Source organism: Phaenicophaeus curvirostris, chromosome 4 (assembly GCF_032191515.1).
Source record: "Phaenicophaeus curvirostris isolate KB17595 chromosome 4, BPBGC_Pcur_1.0, whole genome shotgun sequence".
Lineage (NCBI taxonomy): Eukaryota > Metazoa > Chordata > Aves > Cuculiformes > Cuculidae > Phaenicophaeus > Phaenicophaeus curvirostris.
In genome coordinates, this window is record NC_091395.1 from 64,097,058 (window position 1) to 64,115,527 (window position 18,470).

The 18,470-nt window shown below is 39.2% G+C and overlaps 1 protein-coding gene across 2 annotated transcripts in view; it reads right to left on the minus strand.

Moving 5' to 3' along the window:
- ZNF518B (zinc finger protein 518B) overlaps nt 1–6,602 on the minus strand; it is a 307,008-nt gene extending 300,406 nt beyond the window's left edge. Inside the window, exons 1-2 of one of the 2 annotated variants that reach the window (XM_069856327.1) lie at nt 3,373–6,588; nt 1,186–2,389 (exon numbers count right to left, since the gene is read on the minus strand). In XM_069856327.1, the coding sequence (XP_069712428.1) occupies nt 2,352–2,389; nt 3,373–6,382 (3,048 nt within the window). In that variant the 5' untranslated portion in view covers nt 6,383–6,588 and the 3' untranslated portion in view covers nt 1,186–2,351. Of the gene's footprint in view, nt 1–1,185 lie in introns of both variants that reach the window. The other variant, XM_069856326.1, reaches the window with a different exon arrangement.
- Nucleotides 6,603–18,470: the final 11,868 nt, after the last annotated feature.

The window sequence follows — 18,470 nt, forward strand, 5'->3', positions numbered from 1 at the left end:
TGAGGTCTCCCCTCAGCCTCCTCTTCTCCAGGCTAAACAACCCCAGCTCTCTCAGCCGTAGCAGATACTTTCATTCCATATCTGAGCCTTCAGACACTTACATAGTATGACCATTATGCAAACAGTCCCTTTGAATTTATACCATATGCACATATAGAGATAAAAAACATCAGTAGGAACAGCACATGTGCTTCAAACTCAGCAAGAAAATATATTCCAGCGTATATCAAAGACAACGAGAAGGTGATATTTTTCAAACAAAACATACAATAATATTTATTCATATAATCTGAGTTTTGGAAGGCTTAACTACATTCATTATTTAAAAAAAGGCAAAATTTTGTATTTTTCTGCAAAGCATTCATAAACTTTCTTTCTAAGCACACACATAAGTTTGATTAGATTAATGGAATCTACCAAGAAAGCAACTTCCACTACTTTATCCTTTCAGAATAGGAACAAGAAGAATAAAACCATTCAAGATCAAAACTTGACATTCCAACCCAATTTTGGATATAATACGTAGTGATACAAACTAGTTGTAAAAAAGATTCAGCAGATGTCTGTTGTTTCCTTGCAACTTTTTGATTTCTCAGTGCTGCAGCAAAATGCAAGAGAACATTCATTATGATTACTTCTCCCAAATCACTGAGACTGTTAAACTTGAAAGAAATTATTCTCATGTGACATTATGTGTAAAGAATGAAAATTAACAAAATAGAAGTTGCTCAGTAAAGTTTGACAGCAGAGCTCATGAAAAGGATAAGCAGTGTGATATCATGCTGCTTTAAGAGTTTCACAGCCACCACAGAATTTAACTGACAAAAAGTTTTCATGTTAAAACAAAAAAATATTTTCTAAATTAAACCCATGAAAAAGCCATAGCTTAACAATTTAGATAGCAGATTATGGCAGTGACATATAAAGCTTTGCAGATGTTTACTAAAACAGTAAACTTGTTCACAAAAGACAAGCACTCCTAGCGTAAGTAAAACTACCTGCAGTTTACAATGATGAGCAGCAACACTTCCCCTGCCCCACCAGTACAGCTTTCATAAGGAATGTTCTAATTTTGCCAGTGACAACTCTCATGAAGCAAATTCAAAACTATTTATTTAGTAGCTTCTGCAGAAACAAAATCACACAGTAAACTGGACTGAAGAGGTTCAAAGGAGAAATTTTAACCATGTTTTTCTTATGTTAACAACTTCAATATTTATTAGATGTGATATGCCAGAATTTTTAAAATGGAAGATATTTTCACAATCAAAAATGCTAACAGTATTGTTAGGTTTGGCATCAAAGTATATGAAGTGGAAAAATCCTCTAGTGTACTCACCTAAAAAAATATAACTCCATTTGAATACAAAATGAGAACTGTCATTTCATTATTATTGACAAAACAGATAAAAGCAAGTTTGTGTTCTGTGGAATAGGACAGTCTGATATAAATGATACAAAATTTTTCAATGTGAGCATCATGAAAAAATCTGAATTAAAGCACCAACTATCTGAAGGGTTTTAACACTGTATTGCAAAATGACTGGAAAGCAAGGTTTTAACTGGTTTTGAAAATAAACCTCAGTCAGATGTAGTTTTAAAATATTTACATTTCAATACAGATAGCAATACATACTTTATAAAAAAAATGTATAATCTGCTAGAGTATATAAAAAAAATATTCCCAGCTTAAACTGTTTACAAAAATGCATCAACAGTGAAAAAAGTTAGGAACTACCAATTTTTCCATAGTCCCAGTTCAAACATAGAACACACATCCAGCATTTGAATCAATATTGACTTTCTTATCTGTAAAAATTTAAGAAATTATTTTAATTGTAACTATGTGCTTCGATATAGCTCATTCAATACAATTTTAAAACAATTTCAAATTGACAAGATGAAGAAAGATGGCTATCGTTCATGTACAGAAACATCAGACTTCAGTATCACCCACCCCTCTTCTCAACTAAAAACCTGAAATTTGGCCCTGACATAGGAAAGTGTTGAAGCAACTGAGCAACATTTACACTGCACTGAAGTCGGTAGATACACATCAGACATACATATGTAACTAGGCACATGCTTGTAAGAATTGAGGCCTACAAAAAATGTAGTCTCACAACACGTAAATTCTAGAAGATTAAGGAGGTTGAAAGATTGCACTGAAAATCTGTTTCAACACTGTCAATGTAAAAACTGTGCAACACGGGTTTTCATTTTGAAAAGTCTGTAGCAAGTTCTCCCTGTAAAGAAGTATTAACTCACTGACTAGAGTTCTAATCAAATGCCCAATTCTGCAAATGTGTTTCTATCAGCCTTGAGACCATACAGAGAAAAGCTTCTCTCTCCTAGTAGTCCAAGCCTTGAAGGGTATCTCCAGCTCTGCCTGTTCAACAAAGATGGTAAAGAAAGCTGTCAGTGTTCTGCTATTTTCCTCACATCTACGCAATACAGGCTAGGTAAAGACTAAGTACTAAACAACATTAAACTTCTTAGTGCTATCTGACCTAGTGGGAGTAGTTTTTAATCCCACAGATTCTTCATTTATACCTCTGTATCTCCTCTGAGGTCAGCAGAAGAGTTTGTGTTTCACTGAAACAGAGTACTTGCATTTAAGTTTCATTTCTTATGCATGGAGTTTAATTTGCAATTAAAATTAAAACTTATGAGACACACTTGCTGCCCACAGAGGATCAAAGGCGCTCTTCAGTACATATTTGCTTGATCTCTGAAACACCATGCTGTAACAAAGCAAACTAGACCCCTTAAATTTACAAAGATCTCATCACTGGAGATTTTAATCCAGAGACTTAGCAAAAACCAGTTACAGCACAGTATCCTAGCACGGAGAATGGTAACTAGAAAGATGTTTGCATAGCAAGTCTTTTTCAAATTTCTCCTATGGAGCAGATAAAGTTGACCTTCAATACAAATTCCAAACTTAACAGTGCAAAGCAGTGCTTAATCCTCACTACTGGCTTCTTTGTCTCTCTGCAACTCTGCTTTGCTCTCCCACTTTTCTAACAGCAGAGACCTTGAGGAAAAATAAGTTATGTCAATCTTCCTTTCCAAGCAAGATAGCGGCACTAACTAAAAATAAGAAGGCAACCCTCCTCTAGCCTCTCACTTAATACTTTTTTGCTGGAAGAGAAAGAACATCCCAACCCTTGGTTGCCTCTATCAAGTGCCTCTGTCCATGACTTATCCATTCTTCTTGGTCCATATATACTCTTCCACAGAACCAACACTTAAACATACACTGAAGTGTTTCAGCTGGTGAAGTTTCCACCACCTGGTAGTTGTTTTTATGGGTCTTTTTTAGTTTCATTTTTAACATACTCTGCTTTTTTGCTTGGTTTCCCGTCTCACCGTTTTGAAGAGTAAGACGCTTCCGATAACGTCTGACACCAAGACAACTGGTTGTCCTTTCTGACAGAACTACCTTCAGGACTTGACCTTTATACTTGTTGATAGTCTTCATGACATTAATTATCTCTGGCGAGTCAACGTCCGGATGGTTTAGTACCACAACTGGCTGGTTACGACGAGGGCATTTTATTAACTGATCCGTTCTGAGAGGGACAAGCCGAAGACGCCTTGCTGTCAACAGATACGACATGTCAGAACTTGAACTGCTTTCCGACCGAGTTCTCATCTTCCTCTTAGGAAGTTCTCTGACACTTGCTTGCTTCGCCTTATTTTTGGGACCTAGCTGGCTTTTTGAGTAGGGCTTGCTTTGCTTATTTGCACCACTGCTTTTCTGAAAGGATACACCACTTTGTTTCCTACTATTTTTAACACTTGCCTCTCGCTTTGGTCTTTGTCTGAGTGATATACTTCGGGACTGAGCACTCAGTTCACTTTGATTAGGCAAACATGGCAAATTACTGCTATGCATCTCAGAACCACTGACAGGAACAGGACGAGGCAGAAACATCTCACTGCAATACACAGAAGGAGCTGACATTTCGCTCCTGTTTTCAATTCCACTTGAGTTTTGACTGCTAGTAGCCTTCAGCACTCTCAGCATTGTCCCTTTGGGGATAAACACTGGAGTAGCAACATGAGAATTTTTAGTTACCCTGCCTTTAGATGTTCTTGAAAATGTAAGCAGCTGATCTTCACTGTGTTCTTCATCAGGGATCACACTGTTTTCACCATGCACTTGAGGCAAACATGTGGACTGTTCCACTTTAGTAGCAGGAACAACTCTCTCGCAGCTTGCTGAATTTTCTTGAGGGAAAAGCATCTTTTTACTAGAAGCCTGACATCTCAAAGGCATGGATTTCATGTTAGACTCAGCAGCAGACATGAGCTGAGCAATCTTTCTACAAAGCAATGTTGCTGACTTCTTATTGTGTGTTGCGTCACCCCATCTGACACCATCTGGAACATTTTCAGCCCCAGAGCTAAGAGAAAATACAGACGAAATAACAGGTCCCTCAAAAAGGCTGCCTTTATTTTCCATCTTCTGTAGTTCCAATGATTCCAGAAGAAGATTGTTCTTTTGACTTATGGTTTCAGTTCTCATTTCTTTGCTAAAGCCAAAAGTCACGTGCTCGCAAGGTGGAGTTTTAGTAACATGGAAGTTTTTCTCTGCTTCAGAAGATGGAACAGGTTTATCATCAACGCTCTTACTAGCTAAATGTGTTTCTGTAGAGCCGACTGGCAGAATCCTACATTCTTTTTCATCCCACTTTAGAGGCAATGTCTCGTTTTGCTTTAGGACTGCAGAAGAGGGAGAATTTTTGCCCTCCTGAACAGCCTCTACTGAAATGTTCTTGGAACTTTTATCTACAGAAATAGCATGTATCGGAGGGGGTATATCCACACCTTCTTCATAACAATGCAAGTGACTATGTAAGCTATTTTTTCTATCCACTTCCCAACTTGAGGATTTAAGATCAGGGTTTTTTTCAGTACTGTTCACCACCAGAGGTGGAGAACAAAGTTCTATGACACCTGAATGGACATCAATACCTTTCACCAAATGGAAGCATAATTTTGATGCATCTTCCTTCTGTATAGATACAGAATTACAGTCCGAGAGCTGAGAATCAGCAAAAAGACATTCAGAAATCTTGTCATATGTACTGTCCAAATTAAGCTGGTTACTAATGCTGGATAATTTGTCTACATTCACTTCCATGGTTAATAACTCATTTTGAGAAATATAAGATGGTTTTTTTCCTTCTGCAGATAATTCTGTACCTTGATTCTCAAGCTCTTCTTCAGCACAGTTCACAGGTTTGTAAGATCCTTCTTTGATAGGAATTAGTTTAAGAACAAGCTGTTGCGTTCCATTTGCTATTTTAATCTCTACTATCTGAGCTAAACAGTTAGAGGGAACTACAAATTCAGATGGTGCAATTACTGTTAAAGGCATCCCAGGTTGTAAAGATTCCATTTTTGGAGAATAAACCTCGACTTCCACACTTTGATTCTCACATACACCTATTTCAGGTGACTCCAATACTGTTTTATCTGGGACTGATGCTGCATTTACGTTACATTCTACATCATGAGACAAACAGACTAGTTTAGCTACTTTTTCTGGAATCTTACAAACCATATTTGAAGATGAATTTGAAAGTTCACTGTGAAACGGAATTTTATCATATTTCTGCTTTTCAAATAAAGCGCTTTGACTCGACAAGCAAGGCTTCTTTTGCTTGTGGTTTATGATAGCATTTGACAGCCGTTTTGTGGGTGCTTTATGTACTCTTCTTGTATGTTTTACTATATAATCATGCCTAACAGCACCATACTCACAGTATTCACAATGATATGGAAAAGTTCCAGTGTGTTTCACTAAATGTCTCTGGAATTCTCCTTTGGTGTAGGATACATGATTACAGTGGGAACAAATAAATTTAATTTCTTCATGTTGACTTACATGCTTTTTATACTGCAAGGGATCCTTCGTTGAAAATCTACATTTATCGCAGTAGTATTTACCAGGCAGAAAGTTTTTAACTTTAAAAGTTTTCTGGGTTTTACTTTGGGATTTTTTTTGACATTTTTCAAACTCTACAGCATTAGCACCCTCAGGAACAAAATGTAAAGCTGGTGGTGTAATACTACTGCACTTCTTGCAGATGAAGATTTTATCTTCAGCCCACCCAAGCTTCTTACGCTCTTCTATATCTTGCAATGAAAGTTTCTGAACACTTCTGCATTTTACACAGCTTATCAGTGACAACATATTACTCTCAGCTTCAGTCCCTTGGTAACAGCAGTTTTGTTCACCATTCCCTTTTGATGGATTTGTTTTATCCTCAGAAGATTGCTTTGGTGATGTAGTTAAGGTATTACTTTCATCATTAACTTGTCCAGCATACAATGTCGGTAAAATTTCCCTCATCTTTTTCAACTGCATTTCAGAAGACGTGACTCTGCATCAGTTTTGTCCAACACAGCAGGAGAAGACAAGGTTTTCTCAATATTAGTCTTGTGTATGCCGCTTATCAATCAATCATTCAAGTCAACAATCTGCAGAATGTGCACTCTGGAAGAAACGGTGCTTAAGGAACTGCATCCATACAGTACTTCATGCTTTTAACTTTATTCAATCAACTTGCAGCACTAAAGAATAAAAAGCAGAAGATTAAGTCAGTTAAAATTCACTGGTCATCAAAATACAATAAACTAGTAATTGGACTTTTAGTGGACAAGCACTGAATTACAGAGTGCAAGCCTACTGTTAATATACTACTGATTTTATTCTGCATATACAACCATTAAGTCTAAGCAAAACATACCAAATCAAATAATCTTTTAACATCTGCTCATACTAAAAAACGTTCATAAATTCATAAAAGTATCTGCTATGTATCAAAGGCTAAACAGTTCATGCTATTTATTCCATGTTGTGAAAAATTTTACATTTAAGAAATGTATTTCTAAGTGCAACAAGACCAAAGTGACTACAATGGTTACTAGAAACACACAACTATGAATTTTTAAATATAAAGATTTTTCAGTTTGCATGGAAATTCCTGAGTACAGAAGGAAATTCTTTCCTAAGCAGTACTAACGTATCCAATCCAAACACTCTTGAACATTAATTCATAGCAAGATGTGATTTATGCTTCATGGGTTCTCAAAGTAACGAAGCCAAAACAATCTGTGGCTGCAAAATTAATTACTTTCACTTCTATTAGTATCTTGGCATAATCACTTCTATGTAGGTGGACACGCACAGAAATAGTTCAATCCATCCTGATGATACAGAATGTGTCAATCAAGCAAAATAAACAATGCAATGGAAGGCAGTGAAGAACAGTATATTAGTGTAAACACACCATATTAACTTGCACAGTATATTTGGTCCCACAGGTTCCAGCACTCTTACTGCGTCTTTTCTATGTTGAACATGAATATCTCAGCCTTTAAGATTTTGCCAAGACACTATTATTTGGAAAACAAACAACTAAATTACACTTTTGAGACATACACAAAATAAGGTAAAGTCCAAAGCTAAAAGCAATAAGTAAAATCTACTCAACATCCTTCTAATTCAAACATTCTTACTTATAGACATATTGTTACACAACTCTGCACTCATGCATAGACCCTACTTCATGAGGTTAGTTCTAGATTCCTTTGGATTTCAATACATCCTACAGAAGGCTTCTGCTTCTGAAATCCAGTTCCTCTATAAGCTTATCTATAGAAAACAGGGCTTGATTTGGGATCCAAAAGCACAGTGCTGAGAGCATCTTCCAATGTGAAAAACATACCGATAACAGCCTCCCAGGAAGGAGGAAAATATACATGACTACTGTATCATGATCTGAAGATTATTTAAGCACACTTCTAACGTTGGTAATATTATGCCCTCTATTATCCAGATTGTAAAGAATAAAAAAAAAGAAAAATAAATGTTTCCCGTAATCTCAGATGGACCATCTTCCCCTGCTAGGGCCACTGCCTATCAGCTGTGCTGAGGGTTGATCCTAGCCAGCAGCAAAGCAGCCACTCATCTACTCACTGGCTCCCCACCCGTCCCTGAGAAGGAAGGGTAGTGAAATGGAGAAAAAGAGCAAGCAAGCTTGTGAATCCAGAGTAAAAGATACTAAGAGTGTTAAAATCAATTCTAGTTCCTATCTCTACAGGAATGGATTCAGAAAAAGTCTTTAGAAGTTTTCAAATGTATCAAGTACCTGAATTCAGAAAAATTTAAAAAATGTAGAGATACCAGTTTTGAAAAAAAAATGGAAGAAACATAAGAGGTACGCAGAAAAAGGAAAACGGATCATAAACCAAACTTTTTCATTTGCTTCTTATATCAAACATCTGAAACTCAGTGACATTAAGAAGTGGGGCATTTAGCGAAGGGAAATGTTCCCACCTTTCCCATCACTCCAGTAAGTCTTGAATTTTCCTGTTCAAGTCTCAAGAGATCAATAGATCTGTGGCAGTCCAAAGGCATTCCAACAATGGATATCACAAAATGACCAATTAAAAACAAGAAAAATAAGCAGAAACATGCAGCCTGACTACGACACATTCCAGTACAAGTGATTTTGCATTGCAGTAGATAACAAACCACTGATGTGGCACTGTCAGGCAGGAATTGCAAGTGTCTTCCCATCATTCTATACTCCTAATATTTCCATTTACTTCAAACGCACTGATACTTTATTCGCCTTTTCAAACAGAAGTATTTCTTTTCAAGTGTTTAAGTTCCCTTTATCTCACATTATCTGCTGCTATTGATGAAATCGGTGTGATGAGCAGCACGCATTTATCATGTAAGATCAGAAAAATAAGACCTATTGTCAGCAAAACGTACACCTCTCGCACAGTAAGTTCAAAGAGTGTATCCAACAATCTAAGTCTGCTTTGATATCACAAAGCCCACAGAGGTCATCTAAAACAAAGAAGCTTAAACAGAATTGGAAGACAGTGTGCATCACTGTAGCAGGAAGATGCAGCATGTAAAATGAGTCTCTGAAAAACTTTAATCTCTGTGGAAACTTAGAATTATCATGTCTGTATTTTACAATTACATATATACCACATACTACCCATTTAACATCAATTAAGCAGCATTAACTGTTCTATTGACCACACTACATAGCCCCAAATTATAAGTCACTAATTTTAGGCCTCATGACTTGAAAGAGATCTAAAGTGTTTCACTCAAATATAGTATACCATGCTAATTAAAAGAATGTATTTTAGTTTAAAACCAAATGATTCAAATCAACAAAAGAAATTTTACCTACAATTATTTCTTCTGAAAAAGACATTTTGTTTCACAATAACAAGTAATCCTACTATCATACCACTTTTTTTATCTGAAATCCACATGATTTTTTTCCATCCAAATGAGTGAGGGATGTCAATGCAGAGAATTAGGAACAAAAATTATGCACCAGGTTTTTAGAGCTTGTTTTTATTATGAAAATATACAGTTATTTCACTCTACAGAAAACAATTAATTACATTAAAAATTTTTACTACTTATGAAGTTATGCAAAATACTGATTGAAAGCAAATCACTTTTTTGAATGCATAGGTGAAAAAATGCCTAATTTATCGACGTTTATTGGCACTGTAAGGCGACAGATACTTATACATACTATACGGTGTTCTACTGAAATGAAGGTCTGTTTCGCAGGCTCTAGGACTGAGGCCCAGCTTTATATGTATCTGAAAGATACACGTTTCTGACATTATCATTCAGTTGCTTGGTGGCCTTGCAATAACTGAAGCAATACACTCTCAAATAGCAGCTGCATCAAAAGTTCTATTTTAGAGAGTGCTCAGACATGTTTTCTCAGTATCATGACATGTATGATCAACTTATAAATTTATGCTGCACATTTCATACAATCTACAACCATTTTAAAACTCTCTTTGAATACTCAAAGCACCCTGACTATATTCAGTGCTACCTTCCTCTAAGCTTTAAGGCCTGTGTGCAATAAAGCGAGGAAGCATGGCACTGAAGAAAATGGGAGAGAAGGTGGGAAAGACCTACTAAGAGAATGTGTTTCTCCATGTCCAGTTCTCAAAACACTCATATAGACACTAAAATCCATTTCTACAAACATAACTCTTGCTCAAATTAGCAACACGCATAAATACAAGCAAGAAAACGGCCTGGACAATAACCTTTATCTGCTATAACAATGCAGAACAGAAGCTGACAAAGTCCTGCGGGATACAAATGCGTCTTCTTAAAAATAATAATACTTCTTCAAATAAAAGGTGTATTTCAAGACACTTGGCCTACAACTATTGTAACACTGGGGCGCTTATTTAGAAGAATTCAAAGTCATTTTACACTTAGGCTACATCTATTTTAAGTTTGAAAAATTCAGTCATTTTCTCCATCCTAGTGTCCAGTGCAATACTTTTTCAATAAAGATTCTCTTGCAACAATGTTTAATGTAGGATTTGATTAAGCAATATTCACGCTCAAATGTTATGAAAGGCACAACACAGAATAAAGGATTCTTACTCTGAGGGGCGCAACATAAAGACTTCCTACACCAAGGGGCGCAAGATAGAATAAAGAACTCCAACGGGCGCAACGTAGAGGCTTCTGGCTCTAAGGGGCACAACATAGAGGATTCTTGCTCTACAGGGGCGCAACATAGAGGATTCTTGTTCCAAGGGGCGCAACATAGAGGATTCTTGCTCTACAGGGGCGCAACGTAAAATAAAGGATTCTTGTTCTAAGGGGCGCAATATAGAAAAAAGGATTCTTACTCTAAGGGGCACAATATAGAATAAAGGATTCTTGCTCCAAGGGGCGCAACACCAAGGATTCTTGCTCCAAGGGGCGCAACAAAGGATTCTTGCTCTAAGGTGTGCAACATAAAGCGTTCTCACTCTAATGGGTGCCACATAAAGCATTCTTACTCCAAAGGGCACAACATAAAGGGTTCTTGGTCTAAAGGGCGCAACACCAAGGTTTCTTACTCCAAAGGGCACAACATAAAGGATTCTTGCTCTAAGGGGTGCAACATAGAGGATTCTTGCTCCAAAGGACGTAATATAGAATAAAAACCTCTTACTCAAAACGGCACAACACAAAGAACTCTTACTCTAAACGGCGCAACGTAGAATAAAGAATTCTTACTCTGACGAGCAGGATACGCACGCAAAGCACAGGATGCTCCGTTTTGCTCACCCGTAGAGTTACTAACCCGAAAGGTCCTTTTCTTCGGGAAAAGCCCCCCCGCCGCCCCCGGACAGCAGCTCCGCGGCCCCGGCGGGTTCCAGCCTCGCCCAACCCCCCGTTCCCGGCCCCCCGCGCTGCCGGGGCCGCCGGAGGCCGCTCGGCCCGCGGCCCCTCCGACCCGCAGGGGGCAGCAGCGCTGCCGGGGGAGCCTTACCCGGCGCGGCGCGGCGCTCGGAGGAGCGGGGCCCGTGCGGGTGGGCTCCGGGCCGGGGCAGCGCGCCCCCGCTCCGCGCCGCTCCGCTCCTTCCCCCGCGGCCGCCGGCCCCGCCCCCGCGCGGCGGAACTGAGCTCACGGGCCCCGCGCCGCCGCATTGGCCAGCGCCGAGCCCGCGGGTAGAGCTCTACCGGAGCGAACCCCGACAGCGACTGCCGAGCGGGGGCTGCAGCACCACAGCCCCCCGAGATCTGCGGGGGGGATATACGGGTCGGGAGAATTAGGCGGTAAAAAGGAATTAGGCAGTGAAAGGAGGTTGTAGAGAGGTGGAACTGGCCCCTTCTCCCGAGTGGCGGCGGACAGGACAAGGAATAACGGCCTCCAGGTGCGCCTGGGGAGTTTCAGACTGGAAATCAGGAAAAAATTTCCACAGGAAGGGGCATCGGGCATTGGAACAGCTGCCCAGGGAGGTGGTTGAGTCTCCTTCCCTGGAGGTGTTCAAAAAACAGTGGATGAGGTGCTCAGGGACATGATTAATGGCAGATAGGAATGGTTGGACTCGATGATCCAAGAGGTCTTTGCCAACCTGGTGATTCTATGATTCTATGAAAAGGACAGATTATAGAATCATAGAATAGTCAGGGTTGGAAGGGACCTTAAAGATCATCTAGTTCCAAACCCCTGCCATGGGCAGGCACATCCCACTGGATCAGGCTGCCCAAGGCCCCATCCAACCTGGCCTTGAACACCTCCAGGGATGAGGCAGCCACAGCTTCCCTTACTAAACTGTTCCAGTGTCTCACCACTCTCATGGTGAAGAAATTCTTCCTAATGTCTAATCTAAATCTACCTCTTTCCAGTTTATACCCATTCTCCCTCATCCTATCACCAAAAGTCTTTATGAATAGTCCCTCTCCAGCTTTCTTGTAGGCTCCTTTCAGGTACTGGAAAGTTGCTATAAGATCACCTCGTAGCCTTCTCTTCAGGCTGATCAACCCCAACTCTCTCAGCCTGTCCTCATATGGAAGGTGCTCCAGTCCTCTCATCATCCTTGTAGCCTCCTCTGGACCCGTTCCAACAGTTCCATATCCTTCATATGCTGAGGATTCCAGAACTGGAATTATATTCTAGATAGATAAAAGCAATGCGCAGCAGGGAAAAATATCCTAGCTTCAAATATAAAATTCTTACCTCCAAGCTGACTAGTGCTGTGCAGGAGGAAAATCTTGGAATTACAATGTGTTTCTGTGAAGACCTCACTTCAGTAGAGTTTAGGAAAACAAACTGTACCCTGGAATTTGAAAAGGAACAGAGAACAAAGCATGCTTATGTTTCTATGTCAGTTCATGGTTTGAACAGATCTTGAAAGCTGTTTGTGGTTCTGGGCTCCTTCATCTCAGGAAAGGCAGAATAATAGTAGAAAAGGTTCAATGAAAGGTAAAAAAGGATGATCAAGGGTACTTTGCTCTTAGCTTTCCTGTAAGAAACATCTACTAAGTGAGCTTCTGTCTGAAAGAAGATAACTATGATATAACGGGGCTAAAAATCTTGAGTGTACATTGTAATGTAAACAGTTATAGGTGGGAATTGTGTAGAGCTGTCCATGAAAGCTAAAGGATACCTATGGACAGCCAAGGTAAAGCCAGCATCTTAGCCCTTCTAACACATCTTTGAAACCCTGCCAGCATCATAGATAAGTAATTCTAGCAAGACTGACTCCAAGGGTGTCTGGATCAATAGACAAGCAGGAAGAATGCTGCAGAAATAACAGTTGCTTTGCCAGGTATTACTGTGATTAGTAATTGGTAGTGTGGGTCAGTCAAATTTTCTTGTACTTGAATGGTTGAAGGGTATGAGAACCCTGTGTAAAGCCACATTCAGGGTGACCTAGTTTGGCTCGCACACCTCATGAATAAATACATAAATAAATAAATATTTACCCTTCTAATTTATACATTGTTTCTTAGCCTCTCTCCTTGGTCTGCAAAATTTTCAGAACAATGACCTACACTTAAAAATTGAAACACTCCTAAAATAAAAGGTTATGTTCTGTAACACAAGAAATAACTCAAGAAATAATTCACAAGTCAAAGTGTTTTTTTCAGCTCATTTATTTCTATCTGAAGCAGTCCAGAGTGCAAAAAAACATCAGTAAGGTGAAATGTGTCATCTGATACTGATTAAGCATTTTTACCACTCTTCCCTAGATGTGTTTAGCTAGCTTGCTGTAAAATTAGAAAGGCAGTTGCAAATAGATCATTCGGTATTTAAGTAAGGCCAGACTAAACAATGTCATCCAGAAAAGCCTTTGTTATGGAAAGCTTCGGAGTCAATTTGCATCTTCCTCTGTGTTTTCCAGCTTCCGTCCCTTCCCTGCATTTTCTAGCCTTGAGTTCAAAGTTACTCCATTTTCTTTCCCTGTCATGTGAACGCTGTGTCTGCAGAGATGAGTCAGACTTAAACAGATCAGATCATAGCTCCTCTTTCCCTCTTAGTCTCTATCCCTGAGCCTATGTAGACTACCACACAGGGAGTAATTCTGCTGTCGTTACCACATTATCATTCCCCTTTTGTTTGCCGTTTGCTAGTCGTCTTTGATGACCTCTGAAATCCCAGCTCTTCCGAGGTCTTTTGTTCTTTCTCAATTTGTCCTGTGACTCATGGATCCCACATTGCTAGTTAGATACTTGCAAGCATCGGTGACCCTAAAGGAAGGGTCATCACTTAATAGCGGTGAGGGTTGTTACCTAGGTAGCAGATGCTGTTGGTAATGCTATTAATTGGCAAATAAAAGCAGCATCCAAGCAAGTAGTCTATTTTACTTCGGGATAGCCTTTTACTCACTTTAATCAACTGCTGCAGTTTTGGTTGCTCCTGTTTATGACCAGGATTAGTAAAAGGAGACTCCTGGTAACAGAGAGACAGCTTATATGCTCTTGATGCAAAAAATGATGGCAAATAAACTCTCTAAGACTCATTTTGGAGTTTTAGAAAGTGAGCATCCTTTATCAGGCCTGGGCAACACGAGGGTGTGATCTGCATTGACCGTGTGCAGCGAGACCAGAACTGGGGACAGAATGTATTTCCCACTTACAGGCATATGTATAAATTTTCCCAGAAATCTTATGCATATTCTATTACTTTCCAAGGACTAATTTTAATGTCATTTTCCAAGCAGGTAATCTATTTTACTTCATAGTGGACCCTAGTTTCTTCAGCAAAGAGATGATACCCTTCCTGCATCCTTGCACCATTGCTAAACCCAGTGAGACTGGTCCTGTCATGAACTGTAGGACACCCACAGACCAGGAATTTACCACAACTCCTCTGCTGCTTGTTCTGCCATCAGACTTCATTTCTTTCCACCTTCTAACAGGATTATCTGACATGAAATGCTGATCCTGGCTTGTTGAACCATGAGAGCCATAGGTTTGACAGTTGCTGCTGTAAAGATTCATCTTTGCAGTTCAAGTGCAGAACTAAGAAACAGGCATGTTTAGAGAAGGCTCAGAAGGAAAAAGAAGAGGGTGAGTAAATTGCTGCAAGATTAATCAAGTGCTCTAGGAGCTTTTCTTGGAACAGTTTTTGCTTTGCTTGTTACTAAATTCACAAGCCTATCCTACCCCTCAAAAAAGTTGCAAAGCAACGTACTGGAAAACCAGCAGCAATAACTCAAGTTGAAAATTAAAAAGGGCACTTTTTGGAGACATACAGAATTACTGTCTTACCCATTGCAGTACCCTTACATAACAGCTTCTCCTGTCCCCCTTCAGGACACTACCATAACTGTATTCGAGAGGATATGGTTTTTCACTCTATAGGCTGCATTAATGCAGTATGACAGTCTGTTGAGCTCTTGGAACGGAAAGGAAGGAGCTTCCTTCAGGTATTTATTCTGTGAAGGCACTTTGTAGATCTGAATTATGTTGAGTAGAACATTTTGGCTTCCAGGGTGAAAACATAGTACTTTGTAAACATTCGGAGTATTTAGAAAAGAAAAATGCAATCTTTTTTTTTTTTCTGAAATTTGCAAGCAGAAGCTGCATACAGTAACAATACTCAGGGTTTAAAATAGCAGCAAAAGAAGCTTCGATTCTGAAAGTTTCCCAGCTCATCATAATGCAGGCTTGGACTTTGACACTGAATGAACTAGATTAGTGTTGCTTTGCATTTCTGCAGCTGATCTTAATGCTGTATCGTACAGTCCCACTTCAAGTGACTAAGCAAAGTGCACACGTTATGTGATGCACTCCAGAGGTCTTTAGATCCAGGTTCCTATGAATTATCAGAGTGCTCTCTCCTGCTATTTTGTTTGATTGGAGGGTATTAGAACTATTGTCAAGAGGGCAGTTTTACATTATGATGTTAATTTCTGCATCTGCATCAGCAGCGCGTAGCTACACCATGATCAGGTTTTGCTGTACCAAGTGTATCACTACTGGTTATCTATTGCTCTCTAGTGGCCAACATGTAAACCTGCTGCCTTCATGTTTTGTTATCAGAGTGTGTTACCGTAACATTATAAGCCTGTCTGTGGACATTCACTTTCAGTGAAATTAGCACTTCAAGCCTTGGAGAATTAAAAATACAATTCTCTAGCATTTTCTGTCTTCTCTTGCATCATTATTTCTAACATTTCCACCCACATCCCCATTTGTTGGTGACCTCACCAACTTGTTCTGACTTTTGCCCAGCAAAATGTTTTGATGGGCTAGTAGCAAGGCAGAACACCTAGCAGTTGGATTAATTCAGTTGTCCGTCCTCCAGCAAACTACCAGGTTTTATAGTCTTAAGAAACTTGTTCTCAGGTAGACTCCTACTCATTTATCCAATTGTTTAATTTTGGAAACAGATTTAAACATGAAGGTGAAAGTTCTGAGATTTTTGATCACATAAGCCTTATTCCCTGGGTAAGTCAGGCTAACAGAACAAAGTTACGGCGAACAAGAGAGAAGCCACCAGAGAGTACGGTCAGGGCAGAAACTGGAATGAAGTTCTCAGCTGCTGGAGATGGGAGCTTCTGCAACAGATTTTCAACAGACACATTGTGAGCAATCCTTAATTTGGGGGTGACTTGGGCACTTTTGTGAAGGGCAGCACACAATGATTACTTGCAAGAGAGAGAACAAAGCTGAGCCAGAGCCCCATCTAGCACTGTTGGCTACTGTCAGCTGGCACATCTCCAGTGGCAGCCCCCAGGAAGGAGTCCACTGTCCAGTGGTGGGGATCCCAGTACTCCCTAAAGCTTCCTGAAGGAATATGGAGAGGAAATAGTGAGTGAGAGCAAAAATTAAAAGTAGACAACTAGATTAAAAAGACATGCAGTTAGAAGTGACCAGTTCTCCCTCACCACCTACCAACCAATATTGTGGTTGGTAGCTATTCCTTAAAAACATTTGAAGCTCACTAAAGGTTGAATTACTTCCTTTCAACAGATATGGTCAAGCAACAAAATGTGTTCATGGTAAAAATGTATCCTGTAAACTGAAACAGTAAAAGAAATCTAAAATAGTCTTACATTTCGCACAGAAATCAGAAAAATTATGCTTAGCCAGGTATCATTAACATGTCTTAATACTCTTTTTCAGGCTTTTCATACACAGTCTGCAAGGTTCACTAAAATACCAAAAATATAGTACATTCTAAGTGGGATAACTACTCTGCTAGATATTTGTTCCACTTACAAATCTATACATGTGCAGTAACACAATCCATTACTACTGTATGGTGGTGTAATCTGGTAAAAATAAACCTCACAGCAGTCCTGTTCCAAAACCTCATGAACACCCAATGCTTTCCTAGGAACAACTGCCATCTACGCTGTCTCCTAAGACTTAATTTATCTGTTTCTTTGCCCAACTGCAGTAGGGGCCTCATTTTCCCAACATACCAACATTTCAAAAGTGCCTTAAACCTCTCGTTTAAGCATTGTAACTGTTGCAAGAGTTTTTTCAAATATTACCCATTCTGTGAAGCTTCTGTCATTCCAGCTGTGAGGAAATTAAAGACAGGTAGAAGATCATCCCTGTTAAATGTATATATATTCAAACCCTTTTAAAGGTATGGCAGCCTTAAGTTATATTCCTTTGTTTGAAAGAATTTATCCTTATGACTTTTTATAAAAGGATCCTACTTTCATATTAAAGACACACAAGAGCACATGTAAATCCAGAAGAAAACTGCTTGGTGTGTGCCTTTTTCTTTATAATAAATGAAGAAGGGCAAAAGAAGAGAGTGGGGTTGGTTTTAGTCTTCTGCCATAGTTCAGAATTTCAGATGATTATTAGTTTGTTTCTCTCTTCTACCTATGACTGAATTCCTGAAAATGTGAAGCTGATGAATTAATAGCAGGAAATATTTTCAATCATCTCAAGCTTCTAGAGTTAGTAAATACCTGTTTCAGTCAAGCCTGAGGACTGGATGCTGCCTTATTCTGGATATCCTATCAAAATCACTCTTAAGGGGCATCTTTTAATTTATTGTCTTAGAAAGGGTTTAGAAGTTTATACAGTTTCTGACTTATTTTTTTCCTGAACCTGTAGATTGCTGGGAAGCATCTCAGACATCTGAGAGTTAAGGGTGCAAACGCTGCATCCAAGCAGCTTAAAGAGAGAAGGAGACTGTAGTTTTTAGGACAGTCTTCCAGCAGGCCTGCTACTGTAGATCTTTATTTCTATTATCACTTGATGCAAAAGAACCTTAATTTTAGAAAGCACTGCAGAATCACACATTCTCCATACTTAAGACACATGGGGTTTCAAAGTTTCCTGCTGCTTTGGCAACTTTAGCAATAAATGCATTTTAAATACCCCTTTGATGACTCACAAGTGTCTATTAAACTCTCTTTGTGGTGAACTACCATTCCCATTCAGAGAGTCTCATTTTTCTTTCATAGTTATTGTTCACCCTCTCCAATCTAATATTAAGGAAGAAAAAAATAATGTTACAAATCTGTATAGTCACAAAATAAATCTTAGCAAATTCCTTGATCTTCAGACACAGTCCTAAATGAAGTGAGAGGAAACATTGCATCCCATTACTAAACAGCTTCAAAATCGAGTCTCTAAAATCTTGGATATTCACAAATCTGAAAAACATTTTGTTAAGCATCAA